The sequence below is a fragment of the Oryzias latipes genome, chromosome 21 (assembly GCF_002234675.1).
Source record: "Oryzias latipes chromosome 21, ASM223467v1".
Lineage (NCBI taxonomy): Eukaryota > Metazoa > Chordata > Actinopteri > Beloniformes > Adrianichthyidae > Oryzias > Oryzias latipes.
In genome coordinates, this window is record NC_019879.2 from 21705081 (window position 1) to 21722750 (window position 17670).

At 40.8% G+C, this 17670-nt stretch overlaps 3 protein-coding genes across 4 annotated transcripts; 2 read left to right on the forward strand and 1 right to left on the reverse strand.

The window, feature by feature from the left end:
• Window positions 1-54: 54 nt before the first annotated feature.
• On the forward strand, window positions 55-2799 carry klhl41 (kelch like family member 41). The gene is made up of 6 exons (XM_004081744.4): window positions 55-1344; window positions 1433-1590; window positions 1661-1768; window positions 1860-2045; window positions 2272-2418; window positions 2506-2799. The coding sequence occupies exons 1-6, from the start codon at window positions 262-264 to the stop codon at window positions 2615-2617; spliced, it is 1794 nt and encodes a 597-aa protein (XP_004081792.1). The 5' UTR covers window positions 55-261; the 3' UTR covers window positions 2618-2799.
• Window positions 2800-3537: 738 nt separating this feature from the next.
• On the reverse strand, window positions 3538-10211 carry fastkd1 (FAST kinase domains 1). 2 transcript variants are annotated; one of them, XM_004081911.4, is made up of 15 exons: window positions 10029-10198; window positions 9193-9669; window positions 9040-9108; window positions 8834-8959; window positions 8360-8758; window positions 8160-8270; window positions 6228-6359; window positions 5659-6145; window positions 5463-5577; window positions 5262-5390; window positions 5033-5164; window positions 4850-4963; window positions 4624-4768; window positions 3901-4015; window positions 3538-3819 (listed from the first exon to the last, which is right to left on the reverse strand). In XM_004081911.4, the coding sequence occupies exons 2-15, from the start codon at window positions 9525-9527 to the stop codon at window positions 3736-3738; spliced, it is 2493 nt and encodes an 830-aa protein (XP_004081959.1). In that variant the 5' UTR covers window positions 9528-9669; window positions 10029-10198; the 3' UTR covers window positions 3538-3735. The 2 variants fall into 2 exon arrangements, with proteins under 2 accessions (XP_004081959.1, XP_020568486.1); XM_020712827.2 differs by lacking the exons at window positions 3538-3819; window positions 3901-4015 and having other exon boundaries at window positions 4630-4768; window positions 4854-4963; window positions 10029-10211.
• A 76-nt stretch (window positions 10212-10287) lies between these two features.
• ppig (peptidylprolyl isomerase G) lies at window positions 10288-17601 on the forward strand. The gene is made up of 13 exons (XM_004081912.4): window positions 10288-10418; window positions 10928-11004; window positions 11202-11276; window positions 11347-11454; window positions 11706-11750; window positions 11842-11929; window positions 12016-12045; window positions 12140-12279; window positions 12362-12536; window positions 12615-12800; window positions 12872-12956; window positions 13128-13261; window positions 15958-17601. The coding sequence occupies exons 2-13, from the start codon at window positions 10947-10949 to the stop codon at window positions 16895-16897; spliced, it is 2064 nt and encodes a 687-aa protein (XP_004081960.1). The 5' UTR covers window positions 10288-10418; window positions 10928-10946; the 3' UTR covers window positions 16898-17601.
• Window positions 17602-17670: the final 69 nt, after the last annotated feature.

Genomic DNA, 17670 nt, shown 5'->3' on the forward strand with positions numbered 1-17670 from the left:
AAATGAGAAGATCATGAGTTACTTTTGCATAACAATGTTGTTTCAGTCTGCTGGGGTGACGAGACCCCACAGTTGTTTGTCCTTAATGGCAGCTGCTTTCCTCTTCGCTCAACCTGAATTCTTCATGGATCGGGTGGTTGGATATATTTAGAGGGGTCCACTTATATTGAAGTAGGTTCAGACCTGCCTGCCTGTATCTCTCTGTCTTTTGAAGCCGCACAACCAGCTGCCTTTCGTCCATTTGCTTTGAATCCTGAAGGAATGGATCCTCGAGGCCTGAAAGAAGATCTCCGTCTGTTTCAGAGCACTTTGCTGCAGGATGGCCTCAAAGAGCTTCTGAATGAGAATAAGTTAATCGACTGCACCCTGAAGGTTGAGGACAGAAGCATCCCCTGCCATCGGCTAATTCTGGCGGCGTGCAGTCCGTATTTCCGGGAGCTCTTCTTCTCCGTGGATGGAAAAGAGGTGGAAAACAAGGAGGTCGTTTTGGAGGACCTTGACCCAAATATCATGGAACTGATTGTCAATTATTTGTACTCAGCAGAGATTGACATCTACGACAGCAACGTACAGGATATTTTGGCTCTTGCTAACCGCTTCCAGATCCCATCAGTGTTCACAGTTTGTGTGAATTATCTCCAGAAGGAGCTGACCATGAAAAACTGCCTGGCCATCTACAGGCTGGGACTGATGATGAACTGTGCCAGGCTGGCAATGACGGCTCGAGATTACATCGCAGATCGCTTTGAGGCCGTGGCTGAGGACAAAGACTTCTTGGAGCTTGCTCCTCCTGAGCTTTTCGCCATCATCGGAGCTGATGCACTGAACGTGGAGAAAGAAGAGGTGGTGTTTGAGGCTCTCATGAGATGGATCAGGAAAGACAAGGAAAAGCGCAGGAAATCCTTGGAGGAGGCCTTCGACTTCATCCGCTTTCGTCTTCTCCCAGAAAAATACTTCAAAGAAAAAGTAGAGAAAGATGAGTTGATTAAAGGTGAACCAGAGCTTCTCAAAAAAATGAAAGTCATCAAGGAGGCGTTTGCAGGGAAGCTGCCTGAAAAACAGAAAGATGGTGATGAGGAAGGAGAGCAGGGGAAGCTGCCTGGGTGCCTGAATGACACCCCCAGACATGGCATGTACAACAAAGACCTGATTCTCATGATCAACGACACCGCTGCTGTGGCGTACGACGGCCAGGAGAACGAATGTTTTCTCGCAGCAATGGCTGAACAAATCCCCCGGAACCATGTTAGCCTGACGACAAAGAAAAATAACCTGTATGTGCTGGGGGGGCTGTTTGTAGATGAAGAAGACAAAGAAAGTCCTCTGCAGTGTTACTTCTTCCAGGTAAACGAGCCCTGCTGAATTCACAGCAAATTTCCAAAAAAACTCACCTGTGGTTTTTGTTAAAGGTTTCTAAAACCACTGTTTGCAGCTGAACAGTCTTTCTGCGGAGTGGATAGCTCTACCCCCCATGCCTTCACCGCGGTGTCTCTTTGCTTTGGGCGAATTTGAAAATCTCATTTTCGCTGTAGCAGGAAAAGACTTACAGTCCAATGAATCTCATGACACGGTTATGTGCTACGACACAGAGTAAGTTCAGAGTCCAAAGACTTTTTGCTGAAGAAGACATTTCATTTGAATACTTTTTACTTGCATTTAGGAAGATGAAGTGGACGGAAACTAAAAAGTTGCCCTTAAAAATCCACGGTCACTGCGTGGTCTCTGAGAACGGGTTGGTGTACTGCATTGGAGGAAAGACGGATGACAAGTGAGATTAAAGAACACAACATTAGATATAAAATCTAAATATATCCTGAGCATGACACTAATGTACACAATCATTCTCTCTACTCAATAAGCAAAACCACCAATAAGATGTTTGCGTACAACCACAAGAAAGCTGAGTGGAAGGAAGTGGCGTCCATGAAGACTTCTAGATCCATGTTTGGAGCCGTAATCCACAAAGGGAGGATTATAGTTGCAGGAGGAGTTAACGAAAACGGCCTGACGGCGACATGTGAAGCCTATGACTTTGGAACAAATAAGTATGTGCTGCTACTTTTGTTGTCATTTATTGTCTTTCCGTTAACTTTTCTCAGGCTGACTGGTTTCTGTTACTCTCAAAAGTAACAGAAACCCCATGAATGAATCCTGAGAATGTTAAAATATAAAATACGCTTCATGAGATCACTTTAAGATCAAGTGGAAGAATATTTGTGACTACTAAACTTAAGTTTGGAGGATGGGTCACAGGTGGCTTTGCTGTTTTAGGTGGGGGCCTTTCACTGAGTTTCCCCAGGAGAGAAGTTCACTCAACCTGGTCAGCTGTGGGGGGCTGCTGTATGCTGTAGGAGGGTTTGCCATGATGGAAAATGAGAACAAAGAGTGCACACCCACTGAAATAATCGATATTTGGCAGTATGTTCTAATTTATTTCTAATAAATAAAAACATTGTCATTTTACTGTGTAGCCATTTAATGAAATTCCTTTTTTTCTTCAACCAGGTATGAGGACGACACCAAACAGTGGACTGGCATGATCAGAGAGATGCGTTACGCAGCTGGAGCCTCCTGTGTCTCAATGCGACTGAACACAGAAAAAATGCCCAAAATGTAAAACAAAAGATTAATTATTCAGAGAGGGTACATGCTTTTATTTAGAAAATCTTTTTGTCATAATGTATCTGATACAGTTCCTGTTTTGAATTCTACTGTTGTTGGCTTTTTTGGGAGAGAATAGTTTATTTTCCTCATAGTGTTGATCTCAAACAAAAATAAAAATTACTCTGTCAAATATTTTATAGGTGAAATTCATAATATGAAGGCACAGATGCAGATTTTTGGTGTGCAAGTTCTCACATTCCATATTACAAGTTTTCACATCAAATCTACAAGTGCGTTCTTTTTTAAACATTTTTACCTTCATAGAAATTCAGCATACAGTGGACCAGCTCTATACCTTCTTTAGGGTGCTGGAGGGTTGGTGGGAGTTCGCTCATCCAGTCCAGATGTGTTTCATGGATTTGAAGAAGGTGTTCGACAACGTCCCCTGTGGTATCCTGGGGAGGGGGCTCTGGGAGTGTGGGGTCCAGGAAGCCTTACGCTCGGGTCGTATAATGGCTATAATGGCTAAGACTCGGGACAAGCTGGAGAGACGTCTCTCAGCTGGCCTGGGACCACCCCCGGGGTCCCCCCAGAGGAGCTGGAGGAAGTGGCCGGGGTGGGGGAAGTCTGGGCATCTTTGCTTAGACTGCTGCCCCCACTACCCGGTCTCAGGTGAGTGGAAGAAGATGGATTCCCTTTCTTTTTATCGTTCATTATTAAAATCCTAATCCTAAAGAGTCAGTTTATAACACTTACTGTTTTTGATCTAATCCAAGATGTAAAGTGCTGTGCCATCCCATAAACTCCTGAGAAAATTCTGTATCTTTTATAGAGTAAACACTAATTCTTGGTGTGATACTGTTAATATAAAACAACCTATTGATTTCAACAAGTCCTTAATGACAAAGAAGTTTAAAAAAATAAAATATAAACTATTTCCTTCTATTTCTTTTTTTAAATTTTAATACAAAAACATATATAAAAGGATCAAACTTTACCACACATGAGGTACATTCATGCCGATGGCATAATTTTCCTTCCCACTTCAAATCAAAAAGCACTTTAGGTAAATAAACTTTGTCCTCTCTGGCTAATAGTTCACAATGTAACATTGATGTTTCAAAAACAAATTTATCCAAGTATTTTTCTCTTCAGGTACTCCTTCCAGGCATCAACGGTTGAAAGTTCCATAGAGTTCCACTCAAAATGAGGAATCTGTTAAAGAGAAAAATGAAACGGTTAACTTGGAGGTTTTTAATAAAAGCCCCTACAGAAACCCGGATAATGATCGCTCACCTGAATGACACGATAGCCCAGAATTTCAAGGTGTCTCTGTCTCATCAAAGTTCCACCTTTCATATGATGAGAATTCTTGCAGAATGATTTGGAATCAAGAAAGTCCACAGCAACGCTGAGAACAAAGCAAGACTGTTAAAATTATTTTACTATGAAATAGTTCCATAAACTAACATGTCATAATTCAGCAAGAAATCCAGATTTGTGTAAATTAAGTATGTTGTGACATCTAACAGTTGTGATTGAAAGAATCAGCTCAGTTGGACTCTGTCACACTTCGAATTGATTGAAAATTGCTAGAAGACAATAAAAAACGGCACATCTGTAAAGTGAACAAGAAACCAAAAAGTTTTTTATTTCTATCCAGGCCAAAAAGGCCTCCCTTAAACGTAGTGTGACAGACAAAAGTGTTTCATAGGCACTTTTTTCTTTAAATATGGCTTTTAATTGATTTTTATTTAACAGATGGTTTATTGTTTTAATTGTAAATGTTACATATGTGCCTTTATTGTGTATTTTTTGTCTGAAAAGCACTTATTATAATACAGTTTAAAGCGTAACCTGTCTTCTTCTGCCAAGAACTTCACATATCATGATTATTATGTTTTTTTTTCTATTTAACCTTTATTTTACCTGGAGAATCAGCTTAGTACAGTTTCTCATATATAATGATGGCCTGGCATTAAGAAACAGAATGTGCATTGGTGCATTCTGTATTCCTACCGCTGAGCTCCGGGTGGCAGCTCATCCCGGATGCTTTCCAGGGAAACGGGATTCCAATTATCCTTTTTTCCGTCTGAGATCTTTAATGTGCTGGAATCGGTGTAAGGCAACGGCTGTAAGTGTTGGTCTAGTTTGCATTCAAAGTCTGAAAAGAATCCAATGACAATGAGTCCAATGACAGAACTAAGTAAAATGACAGAAACAAACAATGCTGCGATTCACTCACCTACAGTATAATAATATGGAGTGATAACTGCTACTTGGACAAAGTTAAGGCCCCCAAGAACGTCCCCCAGCATTTTGTGGATTTGCTGCTGCATGGGGCTGGCGAGACTGTTCCCTAAAACAAGGGAAGCAAAACTTAGACACAAATATGGTTTAAACCACAAAGGTATTTGCAGACCCTGACCTTTTCTCTGCAGCTGTTGGCAGAAGCGCTCATGAAACCATGGCACCTGAAACTCTGGGCACTCCAGACAGACGGCACGATTGAGCTGCATGAGCCGCTGCCTTGTCCGCATGTTGAGAGCATCAGGCAGAGCTGTGAAAAGACCACCACACTCTTATCAGTGGTACCAAACAAAGGGGTAATTTCTATTTCATCACGCTGGTCACAGGCAAACCAACTCAGAACGCACTTTCAAGCTGGGCGTCCAGCTTTCCCAGAAAATCTATGCTGAAAATTTCTTTGATCAGTTCCTCGGGGAAACGATCAGCGACTGCCAGTATGTACGCCAAAAGGACGAGCAGATGTGGGTCAAAGGAGCCTGGAAAAACAAGAATGTCATCAAGCGTGGAGGCAAAAATGTTTGTTAGTAAAGAAGCACAGCCTGACTCACTAATATGAGGAGTGAAGCGTCTGATGCAGGCGTCGTAGAGCTCTTCTGCCTGAACGGGATCATAGTTCAGGACAGAGAAGGGGAGCAGAGTGGCATATGTTGCAGAGTAGTGAATCTTGAAAATAAATCAGAATAATTATGAATATATGGATTTAGTAACCCCATAACAAAACATTGGATTATGTTTTTGAACCACCTTTTCAATGTTCTCAATGGCCACACTGGCCATTTTTTCCATCAGAGGAGGGCAGAGATTGTTTGTTCTTGTTAGGTAAAAGGCGAGATCAGGTACGTTGGTCCAGTTGACCTGATCAATCATCCTCTGCAGGGTTCGCATGGACTCCTCCAGCAGCATCTCCTCAAACCACTCCCCCGACACGTGCTTGAGCTCCTCCAGCACCATGTCCAGCTGGTCGAACGTCTGCAGCCTCTCATGGCCGCAGCTGCTCAGCGTTTGCAGCAAGCGCACGTGTTTGCTGTGGGCGTTGTGGAAGTAGGAGGGATCGTTCTTCACCCATTTGGCAACGACCAATGAAATGGTGTTGAGCTCGCTGAGATTGCACTGCGTCACCACCTCGTTCACCCGTGAGACCACAATGTCATCTTGTCGTGGGCATGGCAGCGTGGTCAGGACTCGGGTCAGCATGGTCACTTCGTAAGGGTAGAAACTTTGCAGCAAAAATCTGCAAGACGAAGAGCTGTCAGTCTTGTTTTCCTTGTACATAAAACACTGCAAACAGCAGAGCTCCATTGACAAAAACTCACTTCATCAAAATGGATCGTATTGTAGTGCAGAACTCTGGGTTCTGGTACTGCAGAGGAGAGAGGGCTTGGGTGATTCTGGCCACCTCCACCGACTTGTAGACATGGAGGTTCTTCTGGATGACTGCTGCAATTCTACGAAAGGATATAGAGAATTTTAACATAAAAAAATCCCTTTGATGGAAATATCATTGAAAACATCAGAATGACAGCACCATTATCACAGGTACCCCTTAAACAGAAAAATGAGAATTCCCAGTAAATAAGTTGCTCTAAATGGTCCCCAAGCGTGAATTTGAGAGTGTGTGGTTCCACATCTGTGTGGGCAAAGGCGGGCTTACTAGGATAGGCTCCAGCTACCCCACCAAAAGAAACTGAGCAGGTTTGGAAATAGATGGATAGAGGACTAAGAGACAAATCTTTTAGAAATACAATTTTTGAGATAAAAAACTAATAACCTATCATAGTTAATATAAAATATGAAAAAAAAACTGTAGAGAACACCTAAAACTATTTTACTGTAAAGTATAACAAAATTCTAGGGCGACTTTTGCTTTTAATTCAATTTTTTTAAATCATTGTATTAATAACACTTGAAATGACCTGTTTGTGGGTAGTTTTACATAGATTTATTCATAAAAAAGTTGCACGGTGGAGCAGTGGTTAGCACTCTCCCCCCACAGCAAGAAGGCCCTGGTTCAAATACCAGCTGTGATCTTTGCATGTGGAGTTCTGGAGCCTCATGCCTGCCTGGGGTTTCTCCAGCAGGGTTGGTAGATGAATGGATGAATGGTGCGTTGGCATTTAGTAGCATCTCGTTTTTCTATTATTTCCATACTTCCATATTTTAAAAACTCCCCACCTGCTGTGGTTCAGTGGGCACTGCACTGGGCTTACGTTTGAGCACGGGTACGGCCAGTCTGGCTGTGTTAAGAAAAGCATTCAGTCTGAAACGAATTATCAAGACATTATACGACCTGTACAATATAAAGACCCACTCCAATGAAAATTATGTTGTTGTTGTTTTTAACATGTTGTTGTGGCATTTTTCACATGATGGAGGACAAATATAAAGAAAATTAATAATAAAACTGCATTTTTGAGGATTTATTGATTTAAATTCTGTTGAATCAGGAGCAGACAAACTCCTGCTCCATTCTGATGCATCCACTTGCAGATGAAAAGATCCATGCGCGTCTTTGTTTTCCTCGTCTGAGCTGGCATCCAGCTCAAAACTGTACGGCTGAATAGCGCAGATATTGTTCGCCATTTTTGTTGCATCACTAATGTTAGATTGGGAATGTGAGGGGCTGTACGCTCGCAGGAGAGAATCTACAGAAAGCCAGGGGAGGCTTACTCCACTGCAACAGTCCTGCCCACAACTCCGAGGCAGATTTCTAAAGAACTCTTACGGCTCTGTCTGCAGAAATTATGTCCTAGAAAACGACACAGTTTTTTGTATTTGCCTAAAATTGGAATAAAAATAATTTAAAAACCAATGGGAGCGATTTTAAAATAAATCAAAAAATAATTGCAGTGGGACTTTAAACAGACAACTCCTTTGACTGTTGTACAAAACATTAAAAAAATCTGGAATGGCAAACAGTATTAAAGAATTGTGTTTTAATGTTTTCTGTGTTTCCTTAAGCTTATTAATATTATTCCCATTCATTTAAAATTGTTTTTAAATCAATTTTAAACAAAAGTTGCTTTACAAACAAAGGTCCTTTTGTGTTTGATTCACTTAAATTTACTCAAATTAAACCACATTGCAGTTTTAGCCCATTCTGGGAAAATTTTAGAACATTTAGAAATTTTTGATAATCTTTTGAAAAATATACAATACATTTTGAACATAATGTCTTTGTCAAAAAATAAATCTACTTTTAACTGGATAATGCTGCCAATGAATGTGATGCAGAGGCAATAACTCACTTGTTCATCAAGCTGAGATTTCTGCTCTGACACTCATCCAGCACTTCAGCTACAGCCAACGCCTGTTGAGCATTGAACTCATCCACCAACAAAAGGGCGGTGTTCTCCAGCCTGAGAGGAAAACAGCCTTCATGTCACAAAAACTCCTGCAAAACATTAGATTTCTACTCAAAAATAGTAAACAAACGTTTTATACTGACCTTTCTCTGACCTCTGACCCGGCAATAGGAGCCAAAGCAACAAACATCTTGGAGAAGGAGAAAGGGTCAGTGCAGGAATCCATAAGATCCGTCAACTTTTCTTTAGCCGCCAGCTTGAAGTTACAGTTGTTGAACTGAAGGGACTGATACAGCCCCAAGATGATGCTGATATTCTCTGCATCCATTCTTGGAATGTTGCGCAAAAAGATTTGATTGCACTTCTCCAGCAGAGGTCGGTGAACGAACTTGATGTTGCGCAAAAACTGCACCACTCTTCGTGGGGTATTGTAATTTGAGGGATCTATTGTGTTGAGGAGGTGATCCGCTCTGAGAATCAGAGCATCCCTCAGCCGCGGAGACACAAGGGAAGAGACGTTTATCATCATCGCAGTTAGAATCCTGGGAAAATAATGAGTCAGTGACTCAACATGTTTTCATCCATACAATCATAATTTTTATTCTTTCTCTACTAACCTGGCATCTTCAATAGATGACAACCTTTGATCCAAAATGCTGGTGATGTGACCCATCAGAGGACTGTATTGAAGAAGCTGATCACTCAAACAAACCGAAAACTTGGATAGAGATGACATTGGAAGTCTGCAAAAATAAACGTTTTCTGTTCAACTTTCCAGAACTTTTTCTGAGAATTAAATATTAGCTATTCTATTCAAACAAACCTGTCAATTCTTAACCAAGCTTCTGAAACCAGCTGCTGCACAAGGGAATCGTGAGGCTCCACTTTCAGCCTTCAGAAGAGATCAAACATTATGTTAGTCGTGTTCCAAATATTTATGTCAGACAAATAGCTCCGGTTACATTCACTGACTTACCTGAGGAAAGCATAAAGAATGTCAACCAGCATGAAATCGTTCATTTGACTAATTTTGTTCTCTGCGAGAACGCGCAATGTCAGGAATTGTGGGTGATTCTTGATCTGACCAATAGTCCTGAGCAGTTCAGGTCTCTCTTTCTGAAGGTTCCACAGCAGGCCCACAGCACGGCTCACGTGGTAGACTGTCAGCTTGGCTTTGTTCTTGCCCACCACATCAAACAGTTCATCTTCGACTGAGCAGGCCTGCAGTCTCTCCAGGATCTGGTCTTTGTTCACTGCAGCTCCATGAAGGAGCCTTCCGAAGCAGCGGTTTGCACATCGAACTCGAAACATCTTTCCACACCTGTGCTCAGGCTAGTAGATCTGTTTTCAAGTTGTCATTGTTCCAGTGTCCATTCCAGCTCAACTGCCAGGTGAGATCCCAGCTGCACTGAAGGTGGAAGGTGTTAGATGGTTCCTCAAGGACTTGCAGCACCTGAAGAACAACACATGATGAATGAGGGAATAACACAATCCTGGAATAAACTTCAGTCTTTCGTAATCACTGTAAAGACAAACACTTGCTTGTGACCTGCTGACTTCGTTTCTCAAAACTGTATTTTATTCAATATTTCCATAACACAATCAACCTCAGAGTTTACATCTTCGTTGTAATGTAAGCATCATTCATGCACATGTGGATCATGCACTAACATTAAACTAGTATATCGGTGCTGTATTTTATACTCAGACAGAAGAGTTTGCTGGATCTTCACTGATCTAATAAATTAAAGACTAAACATCAACAATAAATGAAAACGGATTTTTAAAAATGCAGTCCAAAGTCAAAATTACCTAGCATGTGTCCTGTGAAGTTACACTTCCGTAGCAAGTCACATAACAAAAGTAAGACCGTTTTAACCCTGAGTTTGAACTTTCAGGCCCCCGCCTGCGAGACTACGTGTATGAATATTCATCCCGTGGTATCAGGACGCACAGTCAACCAGAAGTATTCAACACACAATCTGAAGTTTGCATGATCCCAAGGGACGCTTCCACGTTTGTGCCTGCGAGGTAAGATTCGGGGCACTACGTTCACTCGTTGACTGGCGTAAAACGCTGAACACATTGACGTCCCTGCCGCGCCATCTTTAGAAAACACGGAGCGCTGCACTGAATGAAACTTCATTTTTCGTCGTTTTTACGAGCTGGTCGCTGCATGGATTGAGCGGATTGTTTTTCCAGGTGATTGAGACCCGTGTTTTCGACTGTTCCCGATATGTGTTCGGAAAATGTGCCCAAAGCAACGGTTGATATATTTGTCGTAAAAAGCTTGTGTCCATGAATGCCCGTGGCTAATGCTAATGCTAATGCTAGGCCTACCCGTTAAGACTGCGCGCGTTGACTAGACGCAAGGATAACATTCCAGTTCAGAGACAAATAAGAACAAATGCAAAGCTCGAAAACTCAAGAATATTGAATTGTACCTCCAAAACCCCAGTGGGTGAATGACATGTTTCTGCTAATGCTAATTCTAAAAGAATAGCGCCAGTTCTGCGCCACAATCATGATCATGACATCTCTCCAACCTTAAGATTTGATTTGAGTGCCTAATATGATTTGAATTAGACCATCTAAGTTTATATATTTTGTGACGGGTTGTCTGCTCTTGTTCTGCTAAGTGACTTAGTGACTGCGTTACATTCGGTAAATAAATGTAAACATCTGAAGTTTGTGTCTGTGTCCTCCATCAGGCAGTTGTTTCCAGTAATTATGGGGATCAAGGTTCGCCCCCGTTGCTTCCTCGACATTGGAATCAGTAATGTTCTTGGTAAGCGGCAGTGTTTACCTTTGATTTGATGCAAACACATGGAACAATAAAACTAAAAGTGACAGCCTTTTATGAAGATGCAGCTTGGAAAATGTTGTCTTCCCAACTTTTTTTGTTTTAATTTGAGTTTATGTTGAATTCCGTTGTGGAGAGTTGTGTGAACAGCCTTTTATGTTGATGTGTGCATCTCCTTAAAGTTGGCAGAGTTGTGGTGGAGCTCTTTTCAGACGTCTGTCCCAAAACCTGTGAAAACTTCCGATGCCTTTGCACAGGTGAGTTGCTTGGATGAAACACATTTGCAGTCGCCATTAAAAGCTAAGTGACATGCTTGTGTTTGTTCAGGTGAAAAAGGCATCGGTAAAGGGACTCAGAAACCCCTACACTACAAAGGATCCGTCTTCCATCGAATCGTAAAAGATTTCATGATCCAAGGAGGCGACTTTAGTGAAGGTGAGAGGATTCTACTCCAATGAAATTGTCTTTTTAAAATGTTCATGTGGCCTTTTTTTGATGATGGAAGACATTTATAAAGAAAATTTGGCTTAATATGGCATTTGAGTATTTCTTTATTCAAATCGTTGTGAATCAGGAGCAGACTGAAAAATGCTGTTTGGAAAAAAGAGGGTTTTTTTTGGTGCATAGAAAACACGCTGAGTGGGCCAGTCTGCATTTTTATTATCATTATTTGTTTTAAATTATAGGAAACGGAAGAGGAGGCGAGTCAATCTATGGAGGGTTTTTTGAAGGTAAAAAAAAACTACCATCAAAGTTAGAAGTTGAATCTTAAATTAGCATTTCTGTGCTTGCTAAAATCTTTTTCTTTGTTTTCCTACCCAGATGAAAGCTTTGCTATGAAACACAATAAGGACTTGCTGCTGTCTATGGCCAATAGAGGCAAAGACACAAATGGTTCTCAGTTTTTCATGTAAGTACTCTCAATCTTTTGGTATTTAATTATTTATTATCGACACGGAAAAAACTTACTGAAAAGATTTGTCTGGAATTTCTTAGAACAACTAAGCCTGCACCACATCTGGATGGGTAAGTGTTGTTTCATTTAGTAGTAGTTAATCCAGCAAGGTTTTTTATCCTGGTTATACGATGATAATCAGATTACCTTTTGTTTTTTCCTTAGCGTCCATGTTGTTTTTGGTCAAGTGGTTTCTGGCCAAGAGGTTGTTCAAACCATGGAGAACCAGAAAACTGATCCCAGCAGCAGGCCGTACGCTGAAGTGAAAATCCTCAACTGTGGAGAGCTTGTTCCCAAATCTAAATGTAACTGTCTTTTTTTGTTTGTTTGTTTATTTGTTTTTTCATGATTTGGTATAAATGTTTATTGGTGTTTGCTTTTCTGTAGCAAAGAAAGATGAGAAGAAGAAAGAAAAGAGGTCATCAAGCTCCAGCAGCAGCTCCAGTGACTCTGAGAGCTCCTCCAAGTCCTCCTCTGACTCCGAAATGTCAGAAAAAGAATCAAAGAAGCAAAAAAAGAAAGCAAAAAAGCTAAAAAAGAAGCAAAAGAAGGAGAAGAAAAAGTAAAAAAAAAAAATAATTTACTGAATGTGTGACATCGCAAAACACGCAGGGGCCTAATTTTTTTAGCATCTTTACAGATCAGAACCAGAGACGGTTGAAGAAAAAGAGCAAGAGGAGTTGGTTACGTCAACTGTACGGCCTGAAGAAATACCACCCATCCCTGAGAATCGATTCCTCATGAGGAAAAGTCCTCCAGCAGTCCAGAAGTCAAATGAGGACGGAGAGAAGGACCAGAGAAAGAGAGAAGACAGACCGAGGGAGAAGTAAGTTTCTCTGAGAACAATCCCCAAACCTGATTTCTTTGGGAGTTCATTTTTCTGTTTTCTCTTTGCAGTACATATAATTCTCATTCAGCGTACGACAGGCGATTAGTGGTGACTACTCGATCCGGGAGGAAGATCAAAGGCAGAGGGCCGAGGGTAGGAGTTCTGCATCTGTTAAAGAAATTTGGTTGAAATTTTGTGCACTTTTCTGTCTAATTTGAATTCAGTATGATTTGGTGAGCTTTGGTTATCAAATTTTCTTCTGTTTGTGAAACTATCGGCAAAAAGGTTTCTTTTAATTCTCTTTTCTTTTTCTTCCTTTGACAGAGATACCGAACTCCATCACGCTCTCGCTCAAGAGATCGTTTTCGGCGGAGCGAAACGCCTCCGCATTGGCGTCACGAAATGCAGCGTCAAAGGATGAGGGCGGTCACAGGGGAGCGCTGGATCAAGGGTGACAGGTCAGCCCAATTATGTGTAAAACCATCAATGGATTTCTTTTTTCCTTAACCCTTGTGATATCCTATGGGGTCCAGATGACTCGATCCTTACGTTGACATGTTCTCCCTACCATGACAAAGGTGGATAAAGGTGAAGAGGATTTCATGTAATCCATGGACACCAGTGTAGATCACAAATCATTAAAGAAAAAAAGGTTTAGCACACTGTCTAGTGGGTCTAGATGACCCCACTCCCAATGGTAAAGTGCCTAGGATAGCACAAGGGATAAAAAGGCTTTCATTATTTTTTCCATAAGTTTTTCTGACTGCACCTCTAGTAGATAAATGATGAGAAGATGGTAAATGAAGACACGGCAACACCTAAATAAAAATCTAACAACTAGGAAAATTCTCAAAGTCCTTGAATCTAAACTGACAATAGTGTTTCCAACAGAAATGTTTTACAAACTGACTTTTTGTCATCTTTTGTGCAAATGCCCAAAACTCCCTAAACTTTAACTAAACATTTTACAGTTGTGCTCCAGTACAGCTTCTCTGCAATGCTAGCAGGCTGTCATGTGACATTGATCACGAGATGTTCTTAACATTCTTAAACTCATATTCATTATCAATTTTTAATTCAAATTGTTGACTAAATTTAAAACATGTTTTATTTCAGAACTTCTTTCAGTAAACTGAATTTATGTCTCATTTTTTTAATTTCTGAAAAACACTCAGTAGCTTTACTTTGAAAACAAGACGCTTCAGAAACATTACTTTGAAGATTTATCTACTTACAGTAATGCGACTAGTTGTTTTTTTTTATATTCTTTTAAATTTATTTTTCTTCAATTTCCGAGTGATGATTATATTGTGTGAATTATATTCTTACTACCTTCTATTACAGGGGTGGGCAAACTACGGGCTAAATCCGGCCCGCCTCCATGTTTGGTCCGGCCCACTGAACACAGATCTGCAGAAATCTTTGATCTTTGTTAACATTCTAAGATCCTGGACCTAATTTCAAAAATCAGTTATTTGGTAATTTTTTAATTTCATAAATAGTGTTATTTTATTAAAAGGATCATGAATTAATAAAACTTTATTATAGGGCTTTAAAATAAAAGAAGTTTTAAAGAAAGAGTTCTTGTGGCCCTCACAAGAAAAGGTTTGGAGACTCCGCTCTAGTATCCATGTGGTGTTTGATAATTCAAACACCACATGAATGCAGCATTTTTCTAAGTTTTACACGAGTTACATCAAGCCGTTGGTGCAATAGAGGATTTGTGTTGGTGTTGCACGCGGGGAAACAGCAGAGAGGCGGGGCTGAGACTCGCCGCTTATGGTTCCAGACCCGCAACAACCTAACAGCTGCTTTCTAATAATTACTAAGAATTAATAACTAATAATAGTTGTCATCCATAAAATTAATATAATGTATTGGGTTTACTGGTTTTAAAGAAAAAAAAATAGAGAGGAGTCTGCATCAACGTGAATCTGTTTCCATCATCTCATTCATCTTAACTCTGGGTGTTTGACAGACGGAAAATTCTATTCAAGGTTGTGGAAAATGGACAAAAGATCAAAGGAAACATTACGCTCATAAAAATAAAAAACATTAAAATAATTAAATAAATATCCTGAAAGCATTTTGAATCAATACAAGTATTGCCAAATGAACTATCGCAATATATCTTCAAAAACATTTTTTCTAACATCTAGTGTTGCGGCTCCCTGTGCTTTCATCTCAGTGGGAAACTGATCCAAATGGCTCTTTGAGAGGCACAGGTTGCTGACCCCTGGTCTCGCACATCCACATGCATTCGAGATTTGTATTGTAACATTATCATGTATAAAGTAAAATGTTTTGTTAAAAAAACAATGTTGTTACATAATGAGAAAATAAAACACTTTATGTTCTTAATTTGTTATATATTTATACCGGATCGATAAGCAGTATCAATAAGAGTAGTAGTACCGTTAAAACCTCAACGATACCCATCCCTAGTCTTTAACCTCCTTGTATTTGGCTCAGAAGCTTTTTATTTTTCGCTGGCATTGGAGCCAGGATCGACTGTACCCACGCTCGGCCGTTTCGCTGGAGACTTTTTCAAAAAGCCCCTGGTTGCGATAAGAGCCCTTGAGTTTGGCTGAATGGAGCTGTCACCACAAATATTAATAAAATAATGTTAAAAAAAATCAATCAGAATTGGGTCTTTCAGCCTGCAGTGTGAACGTAGCCCATGTTTCCTTTGATCTTCTTTCATGTGTCCCCTACGAAACAAACCACTGACTGTCTTTTTAGAAGAACTTTCCATCTCATAACAGACTCTGGTCGGTTGCCGACCCCAGATCTAAACGAAATGGGTATGTAGACTAAAGTTAATAGTCGGAACTCAACTTAAGAAAACAGAAAATCAACTAAACGCCATACTGTCTCAAATCTGAGCACAAATCGGCTTCAACAGGGAGATGGTTAATTGGGTTTATTGGCTTTCTCTAAATATCAGTGGTGACTGCTGCAAGCATCACAACTGCAGCTGAGGCGTCGCCTCACAGGGTCACCCGTGAGCCGCCTTTAAGCTTTGAAAGGATCAGATGCAGAGGTGTGTGCTGCATATTCCCTGAGGCTGAAATGCGTTGAGTTTTTAAATGGCAGAAAAGGACTGTTAATTATGTCGGTTTTATGTGTTTTTCCTTTTTTTTTTTTTTCATAGAAGTGACATGAATGAAGCAAAAGACGAGGAAGCTAAAGCTCCCAGAAGAGAGAGACGCGCTTCTGATTCAAAGCACGAGCAAACAGCTGAGGGGAAAAAAGAGAAGAAAGCTCATAAATCAAGAAGCAAAGAAAAGGAGGCATCTGAAAAGGATGGGAAGCACAGCACACACAAGGCAAAGAAAAAGGAGAAATCCCACAGTCGCAGTAAAAGCAGAGAGAAGAGCAGACGGTCGAAAAGCAGAGAGAGGAGCAAAAGACACAGAAGTGATGACAGGAAAGCTAGATCAAGGAGCAATGACAAAAAAAACGAAAAGGAGTCTGATCAAAGTAAAGATAAAAACAAGAGTCAGGAGTCCAGCAAAAAGCACAAAGACGACGGCAAAGGCAAGAATGATGAGAGAACTAGAACAAAGTCTCGTAGCAAAGACAGAACGTCAGCCAAAGCCGAGCGTAGATCCAGCAGCAGAAGCAGGGACAGAGGCGGGCGCTCAAGGTCCAGAGATAAGGAGGAGAAAAGGGACAAGGACAAAGAGAGGGGCAGAGACCGCAGCAGGAGCAAGGACAGACGACACGGTGAAAAGGAGAGCAGGAGGCGTTCATCTAGAGATAAAGATCAGCAATCAAGAAGTCCAGACAGAAGCAGAACGCGAGACCCCAAAAGAAGCAGGCGCTCCAGAAGCAGGAGCCGTGGGAGAGACCACAGCAAAGAGCGCTCCTCCCACCGAAGAGAGCGCCGAAAGAGACGAAGCAGCAGCAGCAGCAGCTCTGATAGTGACAGAGCAGAGAAAAAGAAGAGTCAAAGCAGCCCCAGAGCCAAGAGAAGTTCAAAGAGTACTTCCAGAGAAAGGAGCCCAGCAAGACCAGACAGTACTAAAGGCAAAAAGAAAAGCGATAAGAAGAGCCGGTCCAGTTCTGGCTCCAGCTCAGACTCAGACTGATGCCCTTTGCTAAACCCACTAAAACATGTAGTATGAAACCCCTGCTTTGTGTCTGCATGGGTCATCGTGGGCCTCAGTACTTCCACAGCCAATAAGAGGCCGCCATTAAAAAAAAAAAGAAAGAAATTTGGTACCAATTTGCAGCAGGTGGAGCTGCGATTATACGCCTGAAAGCTGGGAGGACAGAGTGCATCAGTGAGTTTAGTATTTAGGAGCTAAACTTACAGCCTGTAAGAAGGCTATGCAAGGATCAGCTCTGGTGTTTTTCATTTGTGATTGTTTGAAAACATATTCTTGGATGTTAAAAAAATAATGAACTGTTTTTAAAATACAAGGACATAAAGCAGGTTTGATTTTTAAACTTCTAGCATTCTGATCTCCCTGATTCTGGAAGCCGACATTCATACTGTGATGCATGTTTTATTTTGGACCTTTCTGGTTGAAATTGTGTACACTGTTACTCACCCAACCTGACCCCAAACCCATTTTTACTGTCATTTTTTTGTGGAAGAAAAAATGTGGACATGCTGTAAAAGGTTTGAACGAGTTTTTTTTTTGTACATCTCTGACTGTGACTGATCATTTAAAAACAAAAGAAATCCAAAACTGTTTTATTTGTATCGGCTTTTAATAACCTAGAGGCTCAGTCCAAAGCATTGTTTGTAATCAAAATTGCAACAATAAAAAGGCTATCATTACAGAAACAATGGAAACTCAAGTGTGTTTATATTTTAATGTGATGAATAATGACTCAACTGTTTCTGTAGGTCTGT